General features: G+C 42.6%; 2 protein-coding genes across 6 annotated transcripts in view; one reads left to right on the forward strand and one right to left on the reverse strand.

Moving 5' to 3' along the window:
- Window positions 1–1749, reverse strand: part of CMSS1 (cms1 ribosomal small subunit homolog) — a 232130-nt gene extending 230381 nt beyond the window's left edge. The window contains exon 1 of one of the 3 annotated variants that reach the window (XM_048494468.1): window positions 1499–1749. In XM_048494468.1, coding sequence (XP_048350425.1) covers window positions 1499–1574 — 76 coding nt within the window. In that variant the 5' untranslated portion in view covers window positions 1575–1749. The remainder of the gene's footprint in view (window positions 1–1498) is intronic. The other 2 variants (XM_048494467.1, XM_048494469.1) reach the window with 2 other exon arrangements.
- A 1808-nt stretch (window positions 1750–3557) lies between these two features.
- Window positions 3558–26080, forward strand: part of TBC1D23 (TBC1 domain family member 23) — a 42508-nt gene continuing 19985 nt past the window's right edge. For all 3 annotated transcript variants that reach the window (XM_048494464.1, XM_048494465.1, XM_048494466.1), the window contains exons 1-8: window positions 3558–3680; window positions 16113–16224; window positions 17571–17676; window positions 20496–20700; window positions 21611–21734; window positions 24150–24274; window positions 24367–24413; window positions 24973–25076. In XM_048494464.1, the coding sequence (XP_048350421.1) occupies window positions 3643–3680; window positions 16113–16224; window positions 17571–17676; window positions 20496–20700; window positions 21611–21734; window positions 24150–24274; window positions 24367–24413; window positions 24973–25076 (861 nt within the window). In that variant the 5' untranslated portion in view covers window positions 3558–3642. The remainder of the gene's footprint in view (window positions 3681–16112; window positions 16225–17570; window positions 17677–20495; window positions 20701–21610; window positions 21735–24149; window positions 24275–24366; window positions 24414–24972; window positions 25077–26080) is intronic.

Consider the following 26080-nt stretch of genomic DNA (forward strand, 5'->3'; position numbering starts at 1 on the left):
TTACAATTCAAAAATTCCTTTAAGAGAGCTTGTAACTTTTTGAAAACATTTTGTAAAATAAATATTCTTTCCTTTTCTTCTTAGTGAAAACAATGATTTTCTGCTGCCTTTCTTCTGTAAGATGTAAGCATATGTGACAAACTTATGAATAAATGTCCCATGCATACTCCAACTCATATTCATTGGCTGAGATACACATAGCATTACCATGCTAGGGGCTGATGGCATCAGCATACCACTTATGTGCTAATGCCATACACACAGGAAAACAATAAATATCTTCAAACACACAGAGCAAACATTAAACAGACGGATACATAGATACTATCTGCACCCCATATCATTTAGGTATTTTCAGCACCCACAGCCCTCTTGCACATGAGTTTTCAAATAGTCTGTATCAATATTACAATACTTAAAAATATATATTTTCAATGTTTTGTTGCCCGAAATTCACAATACTGTTTGATAAGAGGTTTTAACCTTCATTTAAAATATAACGTTTATAACGATATACTGTTTGTGCTGGAGACATTGGATGTTGCTGCTTCTTTGACAGGCAGGTTTCAAGACAAAATTCCTGCCCACACCAATTCCTAAAAAGATACACCAACATTTCCATGAGAAAAACAACTGCTGGAAAACAAGCCCTCTGTGCTTGTTTCCATTCCTCTCATGAAAGCATAATCATAACAGCAGGCTGTGAAACTGTTTCTAGTTCTAAGATCTGCTTTCCTATAAGTGGATTCCACACAACATATTTATAGCCTGTTGCAATCGTTATAAATGAACTTGTTTTCTGGAAACTTGTTATAAATATGCTGTGCAGAATTACCCAGGCCCCTTCCGCACATGCAAAATAATGCACTTTCAATCCACTTTGCAGCTGGATTTTATTGTGCGGAACAGCAAAATCCACTTGCAAACAATGGTGAAAGTGCATTATTCTGCATGTGCGGAAGGGGCCTTGGAGTTTCAGAAACAATTCAGATTTCGAAGCAAAACTCTTGAGGGAAATCATTTCAAACCACTGACATTCTACCTTCATGTGGACTAGAGGAAAGCAGGCCTCTCCCCCATGTGATTATTACAGAACCAGAAGGCCATTTGAATGTGCAACAGTACATGATGGAGTACATTATTTCAACTTGGAAGCCACACACATTAATATAACTTTGTTTGGTACCTCAACTCTCATGTCCTCAGAAAGTGTCACTGCAAACCTCTACGAGGAATCTGCTATGGTGGCTTCCAAGCCGAAATGTGAATTGCACGTTCCCAAATCGACCTACGAGTCCAGCAGAGGGAAAGGGCTGGGAGAAGCAGAAAGCGAGTGAATGGGCAAGTGCAAGACGAAAACGTGACCGGGGGGGGGGGGGGGGTTTGCAGGTTGTCGCGGGGAGCACAGAAATAGGAAGCAGGGTCGAAAAGCTGGGGATGCAACATCCACCCTTACGGAATAACGACAGCTGTCACCGGCTCTTGTACGTCCTGGTACCTGAGCTGCTGTTGGTGCTCCTTTGGCGGGTTTGCCCCGCGGATTCCCACCAGGGCTCCTCCAGAGTGTCCCCCATGCTGCCAATGCGCTCCAGGCCACGCTGCTTCTTGGAGGAGGAGGAGGAGGAGGAGCCAAAACCAAAGCTCCAAGGGCGCCGCTGCCGAGAGAAGCCCGCCCAGGGGAGCTCTCGTGGGTCGGCTGTCCACTTCAGGAAGACCAGTTCGCGATGGCTTTTGGCTGTGCTTGCTTGTAGAGGGCCAATACTGGCCCTTTAGATTCGCGTCACTTGCAGTGGGCGGACCTGTGTCCAGGCACTTTAGAACGATCAGGGAGCCAAGACTTGCACGTGCAGAATAATGCACTTTTAATGCACTTTCACCATTGTTTGCAAGTGGATTTGGCTAATCCTCACAGTAAAATCCAGCTGCAAAGTGCATTGAAAGTGGACTGAAAGTGCATTATTCTGCATGTGCAGTAGGGGCCTGACTGGCCACGGCTGGCCATGATCACATCGTCTACAACCTGAAGTTGTTAACTGGGGTTGCTAGAGATTGAACCTGGAATCTTCTGCATGCAAAGCAGATGCCCAACCACCGAGCCATAGATCGAGTTACTGTTGCTCTCACGAAAATTTACTCGAGAATAAATTTTGTTCAGATGCCGATGGACTCTAGTTTAATTTTTTGCAATAAACTAAGCCATCCGTAATTGTCATATTTCCATATCAGGCATTAGTGGGATGAGGGAAAGAATGTGCGTGATCCCCCACTTTAACAAACTGTAGCGAAACTATCTCAATTTCACAGACCTGTTTTCAGATCGGCTGCGAAGTGAAAAGCAGTAGTTTGGAAGAAACCTGCAGGTTAGGATGCTGTGGGTTTTTGGGGTTGTATGGCCGTGTTCCAGTAGTACTTTCTCTTGACGTATCGCCTGCATCTGTGGCTGGAAACGTCAGGAGAAAATACGACTGGAACACGGCCATACAACCCGGAAAAACCACAACATCGAGTGATTCCGACCGGTTAAAACTTTCGACAATAACGTGCATATGGTATGTGTAGTAAACTGGAATGGTCGTGGAATGGCGCTGTTGATCCATGGGAATCAGAATCTTGCTGAACCAATTTCTGATGGTGTTTTAACAGGGATAGTATTAGATACTTAAGAGTTCTGGCTAGAAAGGAGCCCTAAAATATTTATGATTCTTACTTAGCTTTTCGACAACCGAAACTGCAGGAACTAGACCTGAAGGGGGGGGGGGGGGGGATCGCTACCATCTCTTGTAGGAAAATTAGCTTGTGGCACTTTGAAGGCTACCTAAGTTGCTTTGTCTCCTATGCTTGACCCTGGAGGGGTTCGTATTATATGATCCGCCAGACAGACCGAAGATGCACATCAGACAGCTTCTCGTAATATCTGCATAGAATCCAATCCACGCCTTGTGTTTGCTTCCTTTGTGTTTCAACTCGAAACAACAGATTGAAATTCAACAGGCGAAACCCAATTCGTTATGGCTTCTGTGTCCGGATTTATTTGTTCTTATTAGGCATTTTGAAAGCACGTTTGGCTTAGCAGGGAATCAGCGCTTCTATCTTATTTTGTACATGTTTACAAAGCAGCCACTAACCCTGCCCTCTGTACTTGAGTGTAACAACGATTTCTAGCTATTCCGAACCCCATTGCCCCACGCATGGAGGACTGGAGAAACTGCAATCGGGAACTGAAAGTGCTTCTAGAGAACCATAAAAACGACAACCACTTAGGTAGACCGATCATAAAGAGTTAAAAAATAGAGAGCCTACACTTCCGGTAAAAAAATAAGCGCTACCGTTGGCCATGATAAGTGTAGATTGAAACCACTCAGGCTATTACGTCCCTATGTCGAAATCTCTAGAATGGAAAGTCGATGAAAGTTTTAAAACAATAGTTGTCAGGAGAGACACAAACAGATTTTACGTAAGTGGTGCGTAAATCTATAAATCTATCCCCACACCCACCCAAACAAGTTACTATTAATACAAAGCCTACTTCGAGGTTTTACGGCACCATGTCGCAAAGATGTGGGTCGGTGTTTATTTTGCGACGCAGAGTACTGGAAATTTAGACCGCGACTTACGGCAAGGCGGCGAGGCACGTCAACAGCCATGGCGGAAGGGGAGGAAGTGCCGCCGCTGAGCAGCTGGTGAGTTGGACAAGCCGTGCGTTAAGGGGGACGATGAGAAGCCCCTCCAGCGCTCCCACCCACCATCAACCCCCCCTCCCAGAGACTGTACACCCGCCCTTTTTAAAAATCCCCATTACGATTCCGTTTGCCCCAAAACAGTAGCCGACCCACACACACCCCTGATCCCTATAGCCCGTGCTATTTGAAGTGACTACAAGTCGCTTGGTTTAGTCGAGTCATTCACCCCTGTTTTAATGTTTGGGGTGGTTCAGAAATAGTCGCTTGGGGAGGGGGTCAGAGTTGCTCATTTCGAATAGGTGTGGTTTAGTCTTTTTCTAGGGAAAGAGGAACAAGTCGGTTTACAGTGCAACCTGAGGGAGATCGTTTCCTCCTTGAGGCTTAGATTCATGCTGCTAGAGCCTAGGTTTCTTGGAGCGAAAGGGCGAGATTTTTCAGCAATGCTCCATCACCAGAGGCAGCCATACCTTTGATTGCTAGGATCTAAAACAGCTGGAACTGTCAGTTGCCTTGATGCTTTGCATACTTGCTTCCTGGGTGCCTTTGCCCACATTTGAAAGTAGAGTATTGGATTAGATGGTTTGATCAGTTAGTCAATTGGATGTTACCAGAGATTTCCTTTGTTTTATTGTATTCATAAAGCTCACCTGGATATCTTCGCAGAAAGCAACAATAACATGCCTAAACAATCTCTCTTACTACTGTAATAATAAATTACTGGTTGTTTAAGCCACATTTCTAGAAAATTGGGATGGTACTGGGATACCCAAATTCTGACCACATTTTCCTGGAATAAACCCTACTGATTGTAATGGACTTTCTTTATGAAAAAATGGCTTTCCATGCCATTGTAAGCAGATTTCAGTGTACTGAGAATGCTGTGACTTCTTAGGACTGTGTTTTTTATATATGACAATCTTCTGATATTGCATGATCCAGTGATGCAATACATGATTCTCCTCCTTTACTGCCTTTACAGTATGGCTGCTTCTAGGAGATGGTATCCAAGTAGTTAATTTGTACACATAGTGAGATCTTATATTTTCAACAAAGTATTCATTAGTTATGTGCAGTCTTACTAATGGCAAATATTGGTGATGTTAGTACTAAATACTGGTGCATGTTGGGGAAGAGTTATACCCTTCTAAGTCATTGGATAGGCAGATGTAACTGCTTAAAATTTCATTGATAGCCATTGTACAATGCTGTATACTCTGTTTCACTTAAATATGTTAATACGTTCAGTTGAGGTGCAGCAGTTAAGACAATTGTATGCTTCCAGGTTAGAATATAGTCCTAAACAAATGTGAGAATTATCATTCATTTTTATGCATTGTCTTCGTCAAACCATTATTTTGTTACTAATGAACATGGTACTTTGATGCAAAAGCATTTGTAGCTTGTTGAACAACTATTGCCAATAGTTGCCTTTTGCAAACTGCATCATACTTTTTCTTGGCAAAATGTCTGGTGGAGCAGAAGCAGGCATGCCTACTTCTGGATAAAACTCTCCTCACTGTTCTTTTAAATCCAACTGCAAAACGCTTTTTTCAGCATTGATTTGTATGTAACTGTATTCCTCTACCTGGGCTATTCCACAATCACCAACAAAGTTGCGAGGGTGTGCAGACAGACAAGCCCACTTCTCCAGTGCTGCTGGGTCGTGGGTCTGTGCGGCAGCTGCTCACAACCAGCAAACTGGATCCGGGTAAGGGAGGCTTGCAGCCCACTGCTCTTGGCCCACCGGCACCAGCAAGGAGACCGAGCTCATTGCAGGCAGGTGGGCACCATCAGCGTGGCATGCAAGGAAGGCTAGCCAGAAGTAAAGGTGTCTGAGTTGGGTGCCAATGTTGTTTAATTAGACTGAATGCCAAAATGTATGTTTTACTTTCAAACAAAGGGGCGGGGAAACAGGGCTAGGTGGGCACTGGGAACAAGGCAGAGCATTCTACAACAAAGAAGGTCCAGCATATGGTGGAGGAATATACAGCCCTACTTACATCTTTATGTGAAACAGTATAGCCTGTTTAATGGTCAGCAGATTTCAGACTCAGCTTTTTGGGTTCAAGCAGAGGTCTTTTCCAACCCAGATCTTGGGATGGGCATCTTAATACAAAGCATCTACTTAAACCCATTTGTCTTATTCTTGATAAAATGAAAATATATTGAACAATTTGTGTCTTACACTGTTGAGCACTTAATGAAATTCAGGCATAAAACCTGATTTGTATTTCAAAAATTTAGCTTAAAATACTCCCCTGGTGGCTATGCCGATATCTTATTTTTACAACTGAAAAATTAAGATGTGATAAAATCTGAGCTTCTTTTCCTGCATGCTGAGTTGCAATTTTATTGTGTACGATTGATAAAATTTGAAGTTAAATGGATGAATGAGTGCCCTAAGGAAAACAAGACTGTTGTGTGATAAGCTGATGAGTAAATGAAGAGAATAATATAATCAGTGTGTCAAAGGGCACTGTGATGTTGGAAGTGGTTGTTTTATTGTAGGGATGTAAAACTGACTAAATTCCAAGGGCAAACTCTACTCTTCATCATTTTCTTGTAAATTACCTCTGTTTTAACTAAGCACAGTATTGTTGATTTGGTCATCAGTATTAGGATCAGTTACAGTTTAGAACATTAGACTTGCGTTTCTGCTAACATCTTCTATGCTTGAAGTAACTGTACTGAGAGATGAATGAGCAGTTCCCATATTCTTTTGAATGCTTTATAATAATTGAATGGTTGTTTATTAGTGGTATCTAAAGTGGGAACATTAGTGGTATCTAAAGAGGGGAAATAGGTCCGGATGAGTAGGCAGGCTTTCTTCGGATTCCTCCTCATCGGAATTCAGCACCTCGTGTCCACCGGCGGCTCCACGGGGCGCCTCTGGTGCAGCTGCTGATCCGGGATCTGGGGGGTCCGATTGGAAGCTGGTACGGATACCCCTCCCAATCCCCGATAGAGTCCCGGTTGCAACGGTAGTCTTAGGACGGGCCCCAGTGCTATGCCACGGTGGATTCTTAGGAGCATCATCGAAATACGAGTCCAGGAATCGTTCAATTGACTCCTGGGTTGCCGCATGAAAAGTGGTCAGGCCCATCTCCTCCGTGACAGGTTGCATCTGAGGTTTGTAATCCACACGGAAACGGGTAGGTATCCGATCCACAGGCGCACGATCCATAGACAGCGCCCCAAACGACTCATGCAAGTCCACATGCTCGTTCCCTCGTCCCTCGTCCCAACGAAGTAAGGGAAGACTCGTGTTGATACGAGGACGGGAAAGAGTTACCAGCGAGACCCGTTCTCCCGCCGGTTCCTCCAAATCCAGAAGGGAAAGCTCGGAGCCCTCTTTGGGGGCTACCGCGCCTTCCACAGCTTCAGGAATATTCAACCTCTCCATGCCGAGACACCAGAGGTCCACTACACTGGGAAGATAGATGAACTAGGATTCCTGCCACAATGTAAGGAATTCCATAGAAGCAGAAATAAAAGGCTTTTTGGGTGTAAAAGACCGTTTATTCAGACATCCTAGAAAGCTCACGTACACGACGTGGCAGGAATAAAGTCTCCCGCCAGAAGCACAGGTTATAACTCTGTCCATCCCATCCCCCCTCCCGGTTTCTCATGGGAACGGTGTTCTCATCTCTCTCGATGAGATAAGGCCTCCACCAGAGTCTCCGCCGCAGATGCTGGCCCATCGCCCGGATTTTGGAATTCAGTCAAGGCCAGGCGGCTGTTCTGAACATCAACACCATTGAAACCCTTACAGCTACCTTGTTGAGATGAATCATTATTACCACTTCCTCTCTGTGAAAGCCTCCATTAGCATTTCTTCTTGTCCTGCCTCATTGTCTCCTCAGCCATTCATCAACCTACTTTTATTTGCCCCTTGTCTTCAGCTTCCCCACTCCTGGCAACTTCTGCCTAGGAAAACTGTGGCCCAGTTACGTAGTGCCAGCCACTAGGCCAGACCAACTTCCATGACAGGAAATCCTCAAGAACTTGTAGAGTGGTACCTCACTTTTCCATGTATCCCCCATACTATTTCCTTCTTCACCGTCTGGCAACCACCGTATCCTTTCCGCCACCCCCATATCTGGCAACTTCTCCTTTCCTTTCCTCATTCGCTCTTTGTCAACCATTCATCAACCTACCTTTTATCTGCCTATTATGTTCAAGTACATTTATTATTTATTTACTTCAAGTATACCCCACCTTTCATTATAGTGAGGACCGAAACAACTTATCTCCTCTCCATTTTCTGTTCTCAATGACCCTATGAGGCAAGTTAGGCTGAAAGTATGTTACTGACCTCAAATCACCCGGTGTGTTTTCACAGCAAAATAGAAATTCAAATATCCTCAAATCTGACCGACTTCACTGTTAAAATATACAAGTGTGAACCTGCAAGAAATTTGTAGGAAGGAGGCATTGGCCTGCTCTTGCTTCCTTCTCCCTCCCCTTCCTCAAAGTCCCCCACTCTCTCTTAATGTCTTCACCTCATATCTATTAATTGTCCCTCACCTCCTTTCTCCCCTCTCTCCTTCTATCAGTCTTCTCCTCTCTTTCTCCACCACCTCCTTCTTTAGCAATCCACTTATCCCCTTTCTAACCCTTTGTATATCAGTCTCCTTATGCCCAGTTCTTCTCAATGTCTCCCCTTCCCTTCTCAATCTGACCTTCTTTCTCTCCCACCAGACAGCCACTTCGGTCTTTTTTTCTTTAGCCCCTCCATCAGGCAATCTCCCTTTTTTCTTTCTCCCCTCCTCCCTCAGACAGTCCCCCCTTCTTTCTGTTTCTCACCCCTTCCTTCATATAGTCCCCCTTCTTTCTTTCCCTTTCTCCTTCAGACCATCTGGCCTCATCTTCTTTCCCCCTACCCAGAAAACTCTCCTCACCCCCCATCCCAAAGCTGAGCATAGTATGGCTCCAGGCCCCACCACCCACTGTTGAGGCCAGTGATGGTGCCTGGTAGCTGCTCAGAGCCACTTTTGGTCTCCACCATGCAGAGGCGTAATGAGGCAAACTGTAGCCCTGGGCAAAACCTGAGTTGGATGCTCATGGGCGGCCACTCCACCATGACCTCTTTTTTTTTTGCACCAGGACATTGGTGCCTGCAGGGAGTGCATTTTTAGACATATCAGTACCAAAATTTCAGCGTATCACCAGGAGACTGTCCTTATGCTACCCCATAGGTTTGGTGAGGTTTGGTTGAAGGAGTCCAAAGTTATGGACTCCCAAAGGGGGTGCCCCATCCCCCATTGTTTCCAATGGGAGCTAATAGGAGATGGGGGCTACAGTTTTGAGGGTCCATAACTTTGGCCCCCCTGAACCAAACTGCACCAAACCTGGGGGGTATCATCGAGCAGGATCTTGATGAGACCCTGAAAGTTTTGAGAATGTGCCTTCAGAAATATTCCCCCCCCCCCCCGCCCGCCTGCAACCGCCATTGACAGCAATACAGAAAACTCAATTCAGAACAAAGATTCTTGGGCAAATTTCTGGGATGTTCCTGCAGGGGGCGCATTTTTGGATGTATTGACACCAAAATTTCAGGATATCATCTGGAAACTGTCCTGATGGGACAGTTTGGTGCAATTTGGTTTAGGGGGTCCAAAGTTATGGACCCTCAAAGGGGGTGCCCCATCCCCCATTCTTTTCTAAGGAGATGGGGGCTACTAACTCAAAAATATTGTCCTCTTCTCCATTTTATACTCACAACAACAGCCCTATGATTGGTTATTCTGAGAGAGTAACTGGCCCAAAATTATTCCGTGATCTTCCACAGCAGAGTAGACAATTTGAACTTGGGTCTCCCACAGCCCACTCGGACTATCTAACCTAGAATCTTTAACCTTTTTGGCTCTGATTCTACCTTTGGAATTTTGAGAGGAGGAGAAGAAGAAGAGTTGGATTGATATCCCCCCTTTCTCTCCAGTAAGGAGACTCAAAGGGGCTTACAATCTCCTTTCCCTCCCCCCCCACAACAAACACCCTGTGAGGTAGGTGAGGCTGCGAGCACTCTGAAGAACTGTGACTAGCCCAGGGTCACCCAGCTGGGGTGTGTTGGAGTGCACAGGCTAATCTGAATTCCCCAGATAAGCCTCCCCAGCTCAAGTGGCAGAGCAGGGAATCAAACCTGGTTCCTCCAGATTAGAGTACACCTGCTCTTAGCCACTACGCTACTGTTGATCTCTCAGAGGGGATGAGAGAACAACGGAAGGTGGCTGTCAGAGGAAGTGGAACTAAACATGATGCCTTCTTCCTCATTTTGCAAAAGAATTGCATGACAGCCACACTGGAACATGTGAAACTGCCTGATTAAGAGAGTGTTCATTGGTCTGCCATGGTGTTAGTAATATTTGTACTTGGCTGGAAACATGATTCAGCTATTGGAAGGACAGCAAGCCTGGAGGAGGAAGGGATGCGCTTCTGCTCCTCAATACTTATCTCCCAATATGCCCAGCTTCCAGGACTCTTAAAACTGGAACACAGATTTTTCTTTGCTTTGCAAAAGAACCTCATAGCAACATTTGATCAAGCTGGAAGAGAGAATAGAATCGCACACTGACCAAGGAAAGCCTACTCTAACCTTTGCACCATGCTAACTGACCTCTTTTTAACCCACATCTCTATTTATGTGATTGCAGCATGTGATGTAAGTGCAACCTTATGTCTAATACCCTGGGACACTATTATAGCGACCTCTCAGCTCTGATACATTTTTACCTCATGTGGATAAACTTAGCATAGGAATTTCAGAAGTTGCAGAATTATGTATCTTAGATAATGCAGTGCCAAACTTCTGAAGGCATTAAGAGGTTAATAGTAATAAAATTTGAAAGCTTCAGATATGGATATTACTTGTGAGACCAGGGCCATGTAGGACTTGATGCAGTTCTGCAGGACCTGTAAGACAGAGCTATTCTGCCAGACCTGCAGCTATGGGTTTCCATCAGTCTGGCCTCTCCTCCCCCACTCCCAGATTTTATATTCTTAATGACAAAGTTACAAAGTTAGACGTTTTATGTTTTGAATATTTAAAACAATTAAAATGTTTTAAATGTGTTTATGTTGCTGTGTATTTGGAACTGTTGGGGGAAGGGCAGCATATAAGACCAGTAAATAAATTGTTTCAAAAACACTTTCAAAAGAGTACCGGTAACTTGTGTGCAACTTATAGAAATCGTATAAGGTTCTGTGAAGTGTGGGAGAAGATATTGATGAAAGTAAACACTGGAATTGTGAAAGGACAGCTAACATTTATTTTAAAAAAATAGAACCAGCTGTTTAGAAACCGTCCCTGCATGGGCTGAAAATATATTTAAAATGTTTAGGCTCAGGAGTTTTTTAGACTCATACATGTAGGCCTGGTTTATTTGTTCTTGAAAGTTTTTGCATGTTTGTACAGCTTTCCTTAATGTAGCCAGTCATGCAGAGAACTCTGTTTGGATAGTTCTGGGTTAGCTTTATTTCACAGTCCAGTCCTATGTTGGTTATGTCTTTTGCTGCAAAGCAGCCTGCAGTTTCCCACACTTCAGACCAGAGATTTGTAAGGGAAATAAGCATTAAGCAAATAGTTTAAAAGGAAATTATGTCATGTAATATGAGAGAATATTCAGAGACAAATACCTGAAGAGGTACCAAAAGTGTGAATATGGTTCTGTAAATGTACACTCCTCTACATTGCACACAATTGGCAGCCCTGTTTTTAAAAGTACTCCCACTCAAGGTAAAGACCTAAGAATTGTAGAGATGTTCATAAGAATTAAATAAACCTTCATTCATGAATCCATTTTAAAGCAACAGTGGGAGGATAAATGATACTGGTTCTGTCTGGCTCGGTAAAACTTTGCTGTTGCTCTTCCTACTACTTTAATGAAAGCAAAGTGGAGTTATATTTGGTTGTACTTGCTTGTCTGTGTTGATCAAGATATTGGCACAGAGAGTGGCACAAAGTTGTTGTATGACCCGTGTCATTTCTTCACTTGTAAGAATACCTACCTTTTGTTTTGTCTTGCTTGCTTAGAACAGAAGACCTTTGATGGAGCTACTGAATTCCTGATTTAAAAAAGGACTTCCTAATAAAGGCTATTGAGTTCCTGATATCATAAGGCAACTGGATCAGCATTAAACTCTGTGCCACTGGCTGCATCTGATATAAAGATGCAGCCAAGTGATCACAGAGGCACTTCTATGTGGTGTGTGGACTTCCTTTACAACCTTCCTAAAAGCTTCAGCTTTGAAAAGAAATAGATTTATACCCTTCATTGTTAGAAAATATCGGTTGGAAAATGTAATGGCAAAAACAGCAATGAATTAAAAGTAGAGTAATTAAAGGAGTTGTCTTTTAGCAGTAACTAGCGGGGGCCCGCCACGCGTTGCTGTGGCAATTGTCCTTCTCATCACAGTCCGCAACCCACACAGATGTCCATGCAGGTCCAATGATCCGCAGCATAGCCTTTTGGGGTGGTCAAATCTGCGTGTGGGGGGGGGACCCCACCTGACGTCTCACATGGCAAAGTGTGTATGTGTTTCACTTCCACTTGTATTACCTAACAGTATTACCTATTTACTGTTTTAACCTCTCATCTCTGGCCATCTGCTCGAACATTCTAAGGGCATACCAACCCCTCAGGCCACAGACATGCTGCACGGACATTCTAAAGGTGACAGTTAAACACAGACAGCTTCATGGCCTGGTGCGCCAGGAAAAAGACGTTTTACCTGGCTCAGGTATGGACTTTTGGCGATTTGAAGGTCCAATTGCCTGCCCGCAACAGGGAGGGATGTCATGTGAAAATTTGGGGGCGATCCGTCCAGTCGTTTCCACGTTAGGGCATGACTAACAAAGTCACTGTTAGCTTTTTATATATAAAGAAGATAATGTTACCCAAATCAGCCCTTATGCAAGGTCTCTCTCATCAGAGAGTCCACTACACATGTACAGTCAAGACACAAAACTGGGATTAAGGTGAATCATTCAGTCTGGTGTATACGTGACTCCTGGGTTGGCACAGTAAATCTTGGGCAAAGGGATGAAGGAAGGGAGATAAAGCACTTCCCACTTGCCTAGTCTAGAGCAGGGGTAGGGAACCTGCGGCTCGAGAGCCGCATGTAGCTCTTCTGCCCTTGCACTGTGGCTCCACGAGCCGAGCCGCCGGCCCCATCCTTGCCCGCCCTGCAGGCAGCAGAGCGGGCGCACCAACTGCTCTCGGTTGGCTGGGCCGCGCCATGGGCTTCCCCTCTCGCCCGCCCCGTTGGAGCAGGGCGGGTGCTTTCCCAGCGGCTGGCGAGGCCGAGCCGCCGGCTTCATCCTTGCCCGCCCTGCAGGCAGCAGGGTGGGCGCATCCATGTGCTTCTCAGAATGAGCAGAGTAAAAGGTAAAAAAAAACCCCAATATATATAGTGTTATCTTTATTTTAAACGTCAAAAATTATTTGCGGCTCCAAGTGTTTTCTTTTCCCGTGGAAAACGGGTCCAAATGGCTCTTTGAGTGTTAAAGGTTCCCTACCCCTGGTCTAGAGCAAACCATCTCAGAGAGAAGGGACAGGTGATGGGCTGCTAAGATTGGGATCAGACATTGTCTTGGGAAAATGGGGTGGAGCTTATGATAAGGGGAAAGGAGTCACCAGGATGTGCTGAATGTCATGAGAAGTGCAAGAAGTAGGACTGGAAAGGCATGAAGGGTTAAATTGCAGAGTGGAAGCAGAACAAGAGAGAAATCATATACTGCCTGCCGTGAACTGAAAGGGTCTGATATTATGTTCTAGTGCAGGGGTAGGGAACCTTTAACACTCAAAGAGCCATTTGGACCCGTTTTCCATGGGAAAAGAAAACACTTGGAGCCGCAAATAATTTTTGACATTTAAAATAAATATAACACTGTACATATTGGGTTTTTTTACCTTTTACTCCGCTCATTCTGAGAAGCACATGGATGCATCCGCCCTGCTGCCTGCAGGGCAGGCAAGGATGGGGCCAGCGGCTCGGCCTTGCCGGCCGCCGGGAAAGCGCCCGCCCCGCTCCAACGAGGCAGGCGAGAGGGGAAGCCCGCAGTGTGGCCCAGCCGGCTGCAGACAGTTGGTGCACCCGCCCTGCTGCCTGCAGGGTGGGCAAGGATGGGGTCAGCGGTTCGGCACGTGGAGCCGCAGTGCAAGGGCAGAAGAGCTGCATGCGGCTCTCGAGCCGCAGGTTCCCTACCCCTGTTCTAGTGGATGGAGCTTTCTACAAAGGATGGCAGGTTCAGGTTCAATTATCTTAGTTTCCAATAGAGAAAAATCGTTGTTGGCCTAATATTGAAATCTCTCCTGGCATCGAACCAGAACTTTGAAACCTGTCATTTTTAAATCCAAGACCCTATCATTGTCTGCCTAGCTTCTAGTCTATCATACTGTAACTCGCCCATAGAAAAAGGGGCAGTAGAATATGCATGGAACTTTGAATATTAAGATTGCAATGTTGCAGGAAGGGGCTTTTACTTAAGGAAGCATTTAAAACTGTGATCTCTTTCCCACCCCAATAGTCTCAACAAGTAATGCTAATCCATTCTTTTTGCTTTGGAGTATTTGTTTGCTCCAGATGTTTCTAGGTATTTCTGGAACAAATTGTAGACGATTCTCTGAAAAATTACGTTTTTAGGAGGTTATAATTTTACATGCTATGTAACCTTCTAAATAGTTTTCCCGGTAGTCAGAAACAGTTTTAAAATTTTAAATGGGAGGATGGATGTAATAAAATTATTTAATGTACTTTTATTTGATGTGTGAGAGAGGTGTAGATATGCAAGCTTTCTAGGCATAGTCATTTGAAAAATTAATTAGAATTTTTGAAACTTCTTGATTTGACATTCAGTTTGGGGTTAGCTCCAGGGATTCATTCCTTTGAAGTGTTTTTTTTACCAAAGTGATTGGATCCAGCTCAATTATTTTATGTAAGGTCTGTCAAGTCACAGCTGACTTACGACAACTCCGTAGGGTTTTCAAGGCAAGAGGCTAACAGGTGGTTTGCCATTGCCTTCTTTTGTATAGTGACCCTGGTGTTCCTTGGTGGTCTCTCATCCAGGTACTAACCAGAGCTAACACTGTTTGCCTCTGAGCTCTGACAAGATCAGGCTAGTCTGGGCAATTTCTAAAAACAATATATTTTTAGAAATGAAAAACTGTATGTTGGAAAAATGTAGTGGTCAAAATTCCATCCCACGTTGCTGCTATAGGCATTTATATACCATCATCATTCTTGTAAGTGTTTTATAACATTGTAGATTTAAGTTCAGTGAAAGAACAACTCAGGCAGATGGGAAAGATAGGTTTGACCAGTCAAAATAGATTCTGTTGATTGACTGGTCAAATATTGTCTGAAAGTGGTTAACTATTTTAATGCATTAATTTCAGTAGGACAAACATTACTTTAATCATGAGCAGGTCTTGCACTTTTTATGAAATAATAAAATAGTTATTTCTTGTGACGGAAACTTGTGTCAGAAGGAAGGAGGAAATGTGTTTCCCTTAGATAAGCGTTCCCTGGAAAGAACCTGGAGATTTCCCCGAGAACATCCAGACTGACCTGCTAAGAAAGGTTCCTATTAGCATAGTACTGAAACAGTTGATTTGTATTTGGAGATACCATCAGATATAGCAAGGGAAATTTGGGTATATGGCTTGGTTTGTCTCCCTGACCGTGACAAGGCTAAAGGGCAAGTCGGCCGCACTGCTCTCTTTGCTAACGATAATGGCATTATTAGGGAGTTTACCTCTATAATATCATTCTTGGCTTTGTGGAATGATTGCTATGCCAGGAGACCAGTGGTCCAGTCCTAGCAAAAATCTATATGAACATCAGGGTAGTGTTGATATTGGAAACATCCTGTCAGGCTTACATCAAAAAATATTATAATGCTTAATGTCTGGTCTGCCTCTCTGCCTGTGCTGGTTCTGCAAAGTACTTCAGCAAAATATAATAAAAAGAAATACTGTTGGAGAGGGTTGAAACAAATGGATCCGTGTCCTTACTACCGATAATAGGAAGGAAGCAGTTCAGAGAGAGGCTATAAAATAGCTTTTAGATTATCAGTTTCAGCAGAAGAGGATTTGAGGAGGAGGTGTAGGGTTGCCTGCTCTGGGTTGGGAAGAACCTAGAGATTTTGGGGATGGAACCTGAGGAGGGCAGGGTTTGGAGAAGGGAGGACCTCAGCAGTGTATAATGCCATAGAGTTCACCCTCCAAAGCCACCATTTTCTCCAGGGGAACTGATCTCGACTGTCCAGAGATGTATGGTAATAGCAGGAGCTCTCCAGATGCTACCTGGAGGCTTGATGAAAGAGTGACTTTTTTTTCTTCAGATGAGTCTGATCCTAATTAGTATGATTGTATTAAGAGATGAAATTATTGCTGTATTTTTAAAAATAAGATAAGGTGTTTTTTTAAAAAGGGAAAATGACCTTGCAGAAGCGCTTGAAGAAGGTGGCTGTGATCTTGAAACAGTCAGAAACATAATCCAAGGGAGACTTCTGCCTGATTCTCTAAGACCCAAGGTCTGGAAGGTAAGATTCATCATCTAATAGTATGTTTTACCTCGCAGTGGTGATTACTTACATGAGATATTAATTTCTCTTTTTAAAGAGTTAGGGTGGGCTTATTGCACTCTTCTAGGCATCTGAACAGTTTAAATTACCAAACTAATAATGCTACATCTAATGATCTGATTTAGGGTAATGGCACACATTGGGCTTTTCTGTAACTTAAATTTTTTTTATTATAAATCAGAAAAAATCAAACTACTTCTGTCACAATGTGCACTTCCCTGCTGCAGGAGTCTTTTTAGGGCCAAGCTTGTGCCCTTATGTACCAACATATGTAATGGTAGTTCCTCGGGCATTTTTAAAACTGACAGGCCATTTCAGCTATGGGCAGTTGCATACAGACAGACTAAGTGTTTTCTTTCCCCTGTCTGCTATGTCCAAGTGGATTTTCTTCCTAAACTGCTCCAAACTCCAGTTTGCAAGAGTGAATGTCTTTAAGATTGGGGGACAGCTGCTGGGAAGATTGATTTGAAATATGGAAAACGCAAGTAGGAAAGGGTTTGAGTGTGACTTCCTTGTTTTTCTTTGTTCAGTTGCCTTCTTCTGGCCTTTCTGCTTAGGCAGCCGAATCCAAAGGGAGAGGGGAGTAGAGTAATGGCTGGAGACAGTGCCACAGTGTCATCTCCAAAGGGGGAATTGGTGGCACGGACAGCAGAGGAGAGGGAGAAAACACTTCCCTCTGCTTGCATAGTCCATTCTCCTGAACGACGTACACAATCTATTTTGGTGGCATAAATCTGCGCCGCTGGGAGGGGGCATTCCCAGGCCAAAAGTGTATTGGGACCCAACTAAAGTCAGCTGTGTCTCCTGGAATTGTGGGGAATTGTGGTGTCAGCCATCCGCCACAGGGCCCACCTTCTGGATTTGGACCCTGCAGCAGCTGGCCTCCAGGATAAGTCCGTCAGTGCTGGCATCAGTGCCAGTTTGCTCTGTGGTGGTGGCAAAGACCCTTTCACTGCTTCCAATGTGACTTCAACCCCCCCTTTAGATTATGCAGTAAAAGGACATTGAACAGTCATTGCACACATTTGTATGTAACATGATATAACGCTTGAACACAGAGACAGCAATTCCCAGCCTGCTTATTTAATAAAGTTTATTTAAGTTGAATTTAGCATGACTCCATGAACAGAAAGGGGACTTTAATCAGAAATCATTACATTGATAACTGCATACAGGACATTTATTCAAGAATGCTGTATTAGAATGTTCTAGCATTTATAAAGACTTTTCACAGCTTATAGTAGGTGTATTTGAAAATTCTTATTCTGAGGCCTTTTTGTCCTTTTTTTCTGTTTCCTTTTTAGATTGCTTTGAACGTCGTAGGAAAAGGGGATAGTCTGGCATCCTGGGATGGTTGTTTAGATCTGCCAGAACAGACACTAATTCATAAAAACTGTCAAGAACTGGTTGGTAAGATAACAATATCATTTAGGTTAGACATTTTTGCTGAGCGGGTTTTTAAGCATTTATTTAGGTGCATTTTTATCCCTTGGTTCTCAAGGTTGGCTCCCACTCTCCATTTTATCTTCCCTTCAGCTCTCTGAAGTGGGTTAGCCTGAGCAAGCAATACTACTCCTGGGTTATCCTGCAGGCTTCATGACTGAGTGTGGAGTTGAATCTCGGTCTCTGTGCTACTTGTACCAATTCTGTAATCACACTGGCTTTCATAAGATACATTGATCTTTCATAAGATCAATTTAGTCAGATGCCATAGCAACTCCTAGTTTAGCACTGTAAATGAACTATACTTTTGCACACTCCCTCATCCCCCTCCAAGGCTGCCATTCAGTTAGCTACTTCTGCTTCAGCGTAAATCGAACCAGTAAGCTAGGGATATCACTTGCAAGCCACAGTTTTCTGTTATGCAGGTCCCATAACATTGGCTGGTATCAAAGAGTTGTACATGAGTTTTTGCGTGAGCTTTTCAGACCATTTTTCTCACTGTAGCCCTCACAACTGAAAAATACATCCTTGATATTAATGGATCTCACAAAGCAGTTGTTGCAGTCCCAGGCGTCTTCCCTCTATCCACTAGTGCCCTGAGGAGATTTCCCCTCCAAAAGTTCCAACTGTCAAGAATTGTTTGTCTGTTAATATTGTGATGCTGTATGTCTGCTTTGTATTCTCCCACCTTTATATTTATAATAAACAGTAAAAATGTTCTTTAGCTGCTCAGCTGGGCACCTCTCAGTCAGGCAGAGAAACTGCTCTGAGAACTCAAAAATAACCTGTTTTTCTTCTGTCAGAAAAAATGAAACGTAGGCACTAAAGTAAAAATGATGAAACAAGAAGTTTATATTTACATACACCAAGAAAACTGATTTTGGCAAAGAAGCAAATATTAATAAATGACTGGTTCTTATATACAAATATACAGTATCTTCATAAATGCTACAAGTTGGCTCAGGTCATAGCTTAATGACTTCAACATGGTACATTCAGTTTATTTTAAATAGACATACACACACCAATTTTGGTGACACTGTATTCATTTGGTCTTATTGTTTGTTTGAAAAGACCTTCCTTCTGCCCTCAGGTAAGTATTTCAAAAACAGTTCCTTTAAACACTAACTCCTAGACCAGTGGTGGCGAACCTTTGGCACTCCAGATGTTATGGACTACAATTCCCATCAGACCCTGCCAGCATGGCCAATTGGCCATGCTGGCAGGGGCTGATGGGAATTGTAGTCCATAACATCTGGAGTGCCAAAGGTTCGCCACCACGGTCCTAGACAATCATCTCCTCTGGGTATGTTCAGCCCACACATTGCTTAATAGAGCAGGAATTCCTGCTAACCTTCAGGAAGCCAATTTCTCTCTTTTTCTCTAGCACCACTCTCATAAGCTTCCCTGCTTAATCTCTAAGTGGGCCTTTTCTCTGAGAGAAAAACAACCAACCACCTGTGTGTGTATGCAGTGGCACTGTTTTTTATTAATACCAGGGACATAGTACAAATTCTCCTTTGAATCTGACCCTCTAGTCCCTCAGAGTAGCTTAACCAACTAGAATAGACCCCAATCGACAGACACCCGTTCACTCTGGCACTGTTCAGAACTCCCCAAGCCACCAGAGAACAGGGCTATATACTCACAACCATTCACTCTGGCATTCTCGTCAGAACCCCCTCTCAAATCTCCTCACACAGTCTTTTAGAATTCTGTCTTTTGCAGCCAGCCAATCAGAAGTAGCCCTAACTTAATTCCTTGTGGGCTGCAGTGCTCTTGCAGAAAATAAGGCTAAGTGTTGGTAATTGTCACAGCAATTTTTAATGCAGTTCAAGAAATACAGCTAGAAAATACAGTTGGCAGAACTTTCTGGAAGTAGTATCAATGCACGCAAGAGATGGCCTTTGGATCCTGTTGCCATGCTGATTTAGTACGGTACTGTAGCATCCAGTAGTTGTGGTGTGCTATTTGTTATTATTATTATTTTTTTTAACATAGCTGCCAGTTCTTTAGTTGGTTGTTGACCTTTCATTATAATTTGAGCCTCGCCCAGAGGCACATGACGTTGTAATGTATCGGCATAGTATTCGTGCGGGTCCAAGCCTTCTGAATCTGACAGAGGTTGATTTTGTCAATTTGAAGATTTCAAGTGCTACCCTAGTGTTTTTGGAATGGTGCCCAGGGTGCCGATTACCACTGGCACAACCTCAGCTGGTTTGTGCCATAATCGCTGAATCTCGAATTTCAAATCGTGGTATTTAGTAACCTTCCCATGTCCTTTTTCATCAACCCTGCATTGCTATGTTGACGAAGGTTACTTTCTTGTCCTCACTCACTGTCATGTCCAACACTTTGTCCGTTTGAATTCGAAAGTCCTACAAGATCTTGACTTTCTCATTTTCCATGACTTTCTCTGGACAGTGTTCCCACTAGTTTTTAGCTGTCCTGATGTTGTAATTCTTGCATAAATTCCAGTGGATCATCTTGGCCACTGCATTGTGCCTCTGTTTGTACTTAGTCTGGGAAATCTTTTTGATCTACAGTTTTGTTGGCTTCCTTGCACAATCTGCACTTTGCATAATCTGAGGATTTTTTAATTCTGGCCTTTGTCCTAATTGCCTGCTCTTGAGTAGCAAAAAAATCAATGATTCAGTTTCCTTTTTCAGAGTAGATGTTGTTGCATCCTCAGTTTTTGGAGGTCTCCATTCTGATAAGTAGCATTAAGTGAAATACGCAACAGTTTCCTTGATTTGAGCATACCTGTGATGCTTATCTGTTTTCAGGTCAGTTATCAGTGCCTGAGGAAGAGAAGTCAACGTTACTTCTGGATATTGAGTCTGTGATTACCTTTTACTGTAAATCTCGCAATGTTAAATACAGTTCTAACCTTAGTTGGACATATCTTCTTAAACCACTGGTGCATCTTCACCTTCCACGAAATGACCTGTACAACTGCTTCTATGCTATAATGAATAAGTACATTCCCAGGTAGGAAAAAATAACACTGTGTTCATGTTATATTTAATATAAATGTGATTTCTTCCCCTCCATACACTTCCAAGTAGAGAAGCTTCTCTGTTTTTGAAGAATGTACTGTGTGGTTGTTGTTCTTATTATTATTATTAATATTTAATAGGCCGCCCTATCCCCGAAGGGCTTGTGGTTTCTGTAGTCACAAGAATAAGATTACATTGCAACAAAGCTGTCAAATTCGCATGACACATTTATTTATCTATTTCAGTTTATATCCTGCCTTCCATCACAAAGCTGGGCGCAGAATGGCTAACAACAATTAATAAAGTACACTTCAATTTACAGTGAAAATACAGTAAATGCAATTTAAAAACACTGTAAATCAATACAATAAAATACAATTGACAGTGTCTTATATTAATTTTTGCTCCCAAAGATGCGCTATGCATTATTTTCAGGGGATGTCTTATTTTTCCGCTCCACAGCTGCATACTCTGGTGTTCTGTTTGACAGGCATGCTTCCAAACAAAAACTTTGCTATGTCTTACTTTCGGGGGATGTTTTATATTTAGTACTTCAGCAAAACCTCTACTACGTCTTATTTTCAGGGAATGTCTTATTTTCAAAGAAACAGGGTATATGCCATTAAAGATTGAATTGAATTGAAACTCCATACAGCCAGGAATCTGGAAGCCTGGCAGCCACCCATCAGAGTTGGGAGAAAGGAGTGGGGGAGGTTAAAAGAGGCAGCACTTGAGGGGACTCCACCAGTGGCCAGGCAGTCCCAGATTGTAAATAGAGATGGATCATTTATTTTTATTGCGTGTTGGGGGAGAAAATTTATCCTATTTACCTAGTTAAAATGACTGCATGCAGTTATCGTTGCTGTTTTCACGAGAACTTTTTCTCTGCTCTTTTCTTTTAGGGACTGTTTTTCGAAAGGAAGACCATTTCATCTCTTTAGGCTGCTCCTCCAGTATCATGAACCTGAACTCTGCTCTTTCCTTGACACCAAAAAGATGACCCCTGACTCATACACACTCAACTGGGTAATAAAGTAAAAGTAGGGAAATATAATGAAAAATAAACTTCTGTAGTAATTTGTAAAGTATTGACAAAAATAAATACACAGTTTGCTAGGATATTTTTATGTGGAAATTTTTTATGTTTAAAATCAGTGTTATATTTTGTGTATTGAATGCTGTGTCTTTAATGTCTAGTCATAAATTATTATTTTATTATTATTATTTATTAAATGTGTAAACCGCCCTCCCCCTAAGGGCAGTGAACAACAGTTTTTAAAACATACATTAAAACACAGTATGAAACATTTCAGTGAATTGTTTTATAGAACTTGCTCACAGAATTTATTTTTGTTAAGTTGAAGTTGCAGTGTGTACTTACCTAAGACAAACCTGGTTAATTGCTGCTGTATCTCCAAAGGAGCCTCTGAAATTAATGGCATTTCCCAGTGTTCCTAGAGGCAATACAAGGATGGTTGTCTGTAAAGTAGATATATTCTGACAATACAACCAAAGGTGGAGCTGCAATGGGGACATTTGGGGCAGCTTGCCCCAGGCATCGCCATTGCAGCCACTTGGCGGGGGTGGGAGGGGGTGCACGGGAAGTTCATGTCCCAGGTACAGTTTCCCCTCCCTTCATCACTGAATACAACTCAATTCTCTTTAATTTTGTCTCACCTTTTTACTCAAAAAAACCATTTGACATGTCAGATATATTTGATAATTTTTTAACAAAAAGTTAAAGTTCTGGGCAAATAAAGAAGACAAAAGTTCTTTGCAGAAGCAGGAATGTTTTCTTACTATGTTGACAGAATTAACTCGGAATGAAATATATTTAGGTTTGCCTGAATAATAAACAGTACTTTTCTATGCAGGGCAAATATTTTAATTTGATTAAACACTGGTAAATTATTTTGCCACTGAAGGATTAGTCTGTGAGAGTAATTCTGCTTTCCTTAAAACAAACTCTCTTAATGGGATGTCTGTGAAATGGGCACCCCAATCCAGAAGAGGGGACTGAATCCCCTTCTGGAGGTAGTGTGAGCTTACACCAGCAGAAATGTACTCCCTGGGGCACTTACCTTGGCAGATGGGCAGATCCGCAGATGCCTGGTTGTTGCAGCATCCTACTATGGCCAGTTGCAGCACCTGGCCTTGCGTCGGCACTCCCATGCCGCCCTCGGCTGCTCCAGCATGGTGGGGACATTCCGAGCCCCCATCTGCCAGCAGAGTTGCTAGGTAAGGTTCACTACAACTTTTCCCCCTATGGGAGAGTTTTTAAACTTTGGGGGGCTTCCAGCTCTGCAGGGATGCCCTTTAGAGTGGGCGGAGCAGCGCCAAAGTGTCCCCGCCCACCTGACAGCTCTGGATTGGGCTGTTAATGTCCCTTGTATAACTGGACAAGTTGGATTCCTGTGAAGAATCACTTTGGAGGAAATAAACAATTGGAAACTTTCCCACTTACAGAATCTTGGTTGGCGAGATAAACTTATGTTTTCAGTAACTTTTCTCTCTCTGCTTCCTCTTCTTTTTTTATATGCATACCTAGAAGTGACCTCAGTCTTTTATGCTTCCTATGAGGCAACATGTTTGATCAGATTTTATCAGGCTATTTTCTTTTTAAAAGGTCGTGTTTTTCTGGTTATGGGAACATCCTCCTACCCAAATACAGAAACAGCTGCTTTGTTCTCCCCTACTCATAGGCACTTGATGGGGAGAATATACTGGCAGCCTTTGAGGAATTTGAGGGTCTTGCATATTTAGTGTTCTTAAGAAATTCTTCTTTGTATGCAGGGTAAATGCTGCACGAAAGCTTAATCTTCCTTTCTGTTCCCTAATTAGTATTGTAAGACTAGTTTGCCTCCAAAGAGAACAAATTTTCTATGAAGGCATTCAAAGACTGCAGCATTTTACACAACACTGAAGCTGTGTGAAAATATCATAGCAATTAAACCGGTGGGCATGCGAGTATATGGATATAGGATTAGGTTGTGGGGGGAGCTCATATGAGAGATTTTTCCTGGTATTTTTTTATTTTTTTATTTTTTTTTATTTATTAAACTTTTATACCGCCCCATCCTCTAGGAATGAGGAAAATAGGATTCAGAAAAAATATCAAAGCACATATTGAAGATCAGTATGCTATAGACATATTGATAGATATTTTTGCCATTAAATTATTACCAGCTGGATAATCAAATATATTACTCTCTCATTAAAAATATACCTGTATTCATCCAATCATCTAGGATTTCAATCATTTGCTTGAAAAGATCTTTCTGACCAGCATTAAAATCCCAGTGGGATTTAAATATGGCTAACTAGCCTTTATAAATAGATATCAAGGTCTTTAATCACTATATTATCAATAGATTTATGCCTAACAACAGAGTTATGCTGCTACAATCATGTCTGCCTTTCCTTTCATTCCCTTCTTTCTAGCTTGGCAGCTTGTTTTCCTGCTATTGTACATATGAAGTCACTCAGGCAATATGGGATAGCTACCTCCAGTTAGCTGATCCATTCTTCATTTATTTCCTAATGCTTATCATCCTTGTTAATGCAAAGTAAGTATATAATTAGTATATGATACAACTTATTTTGGTCTTTACATGTTGCTTCTTCACTTATTGATTACATCCTGTTTGTCTCTTTCCAGAGAAGGTATCTTAGGACAAGAATCGAATAGCAAAGAGGAGGTCATACGTAAGTTGATGCTTGTAATGTTGATGATATCCTTCAGTTCAATATCAACAACGTTGAACACTTGAAAGTCCCACTGATGTAGCTGGAAGAGTTCAACAGGGATTTAATTCTCTCCCATTGCAATGTATAGGGCTTCAAAAGCCTTCTGGGTTTATAACAAATTCTGTTGTTCTGCCCGGAACCCCTCAGATCATTACTGTCTTTGGTTATCTTTGTATGAAATTTCCTTTTCTGATTTTCCATTTCTGTATTATATGAGGTTTCTTTCCATGAGATTCAGGGATCTCTCTTGCTACTTCAGGGATCTCTCTTGCTACTTTGTTTGCTGTTTGTGGTGAGCCTTCTTTGCTTCAAGAACAAGAAGAGTATGTTACTTGTGATTTTCAGGAGTACTTGGTCTGGGCAAACCTCTAACTTGCTACCTTTGCAAGCGTAGCAAGACAAATTCCTTATTTTAAGCAAAAATGCCTTATAAAGCATCCTAAGTAAAGATAAATATTTTTGCAGTGTTTTGTTTAAATGTTCAAATTTGTAATTCCCTTATGCTCCTTGCTTTCAGACTGCCTAGAAGGATCTCCTGCCAGTTTGGAGTTAGAAGATATAGAAGACCTGTTCTCTTTGGCACAATATTACTGTAGCAGAACTCCAGCTTCTTTCCGGAAGGTAACAAACAAGACATTTTTCATGGTGTTTTCAATGGTTCTCATGGAGTGTTTCCATATTGCATGAAAAATAGTGAGTATGAAATAGCTGGGTCGTGCTGCTCTCAGCAAAAACAGCTGGAGTAAATACTATTATTTAAACCATTGCTTTTTTTTGCTACTTTTCACTAAGTATGATACAGGAATCTGCCATCTCAGGCCAATTCTCGGTACATTCCATTCACTATCTAAATGTATTATTTTTGTTAGAGGGGGAAAATCAATCTTTCTTTAGTCAAGCCTTTCCGGGTCGAGTGCCACAGAGGGCTGCAGCACCCACCTGCCTCTCAGGTTGCCCACCCTGTGGGACATTTGTCAGAAGCGCCGACAGGATGGGCAAACATGCTGGTGCGAGTTCACGCTGGCTCCAAAGAGCCCCCCCCCCCCCCCCCGGTGGTGCTGATGGGCCTTTACTTGTTCCTGATGAGTATTTTTAGGAAGTGTGTGAGGCCAGGTAAAGCTTTTCCCAGCAAGGCTTCTGATTGACTTAGTCTTGTGATAGACCTTTGAAATTCTGAGCATATTTTTGAATAAGAGATTTCACAAGTCTGGAAAGACAAACAGATTTATCCCAAACCTTTAAGGGGAAGAAGCTACAACGAACAGCACATTGATCAAGAAACCCAAGTTCTACATTCAAACGTTTAGCAATACAATCATAAGAAGAGTTATGCCCTTGCAAATCAATTTAAGTCAAAGCACTTAGAAGGATGTAACTCTGCTTAGGACTGCACTGCAAATCAAATACAGGTTCTGTGCTTCCATTTCATATGCTAACTGGATAAGTAATCTTTGGCAGATCTGGAATAGCCCTCCTGTGGGAGCAGTTCCCAGATCTCCTAATCAGTACGAAGGAATTGCAGTACCCACTTCCTAGGTTTATATGGGACTTAGTAGGGCTTTGATACCTGTACTGGCAGTTGTCAGGGGAAAAGAAGAGGGAAGTCTCATGCCAATGTACAAAAT

The sequence above is a fragment of the Sphaerodactylus townsendi genome, linkage group LG04 (genome assembly GCF_021028975.2).
Source record: "Sphaerodactylus townsendi isolate TG3544 linkage group LG04, MPM_Stown_v2.3, whole genome shotgun sequence".
In the NCBI taxonomy this organism is placed as follows: Eukaryota; Metazoa; Chordata; class Lepidosauria; order Squamata; family Sphaerodactylidae; genus Sphaerodactylus; species Sphaerodactylus townsendi.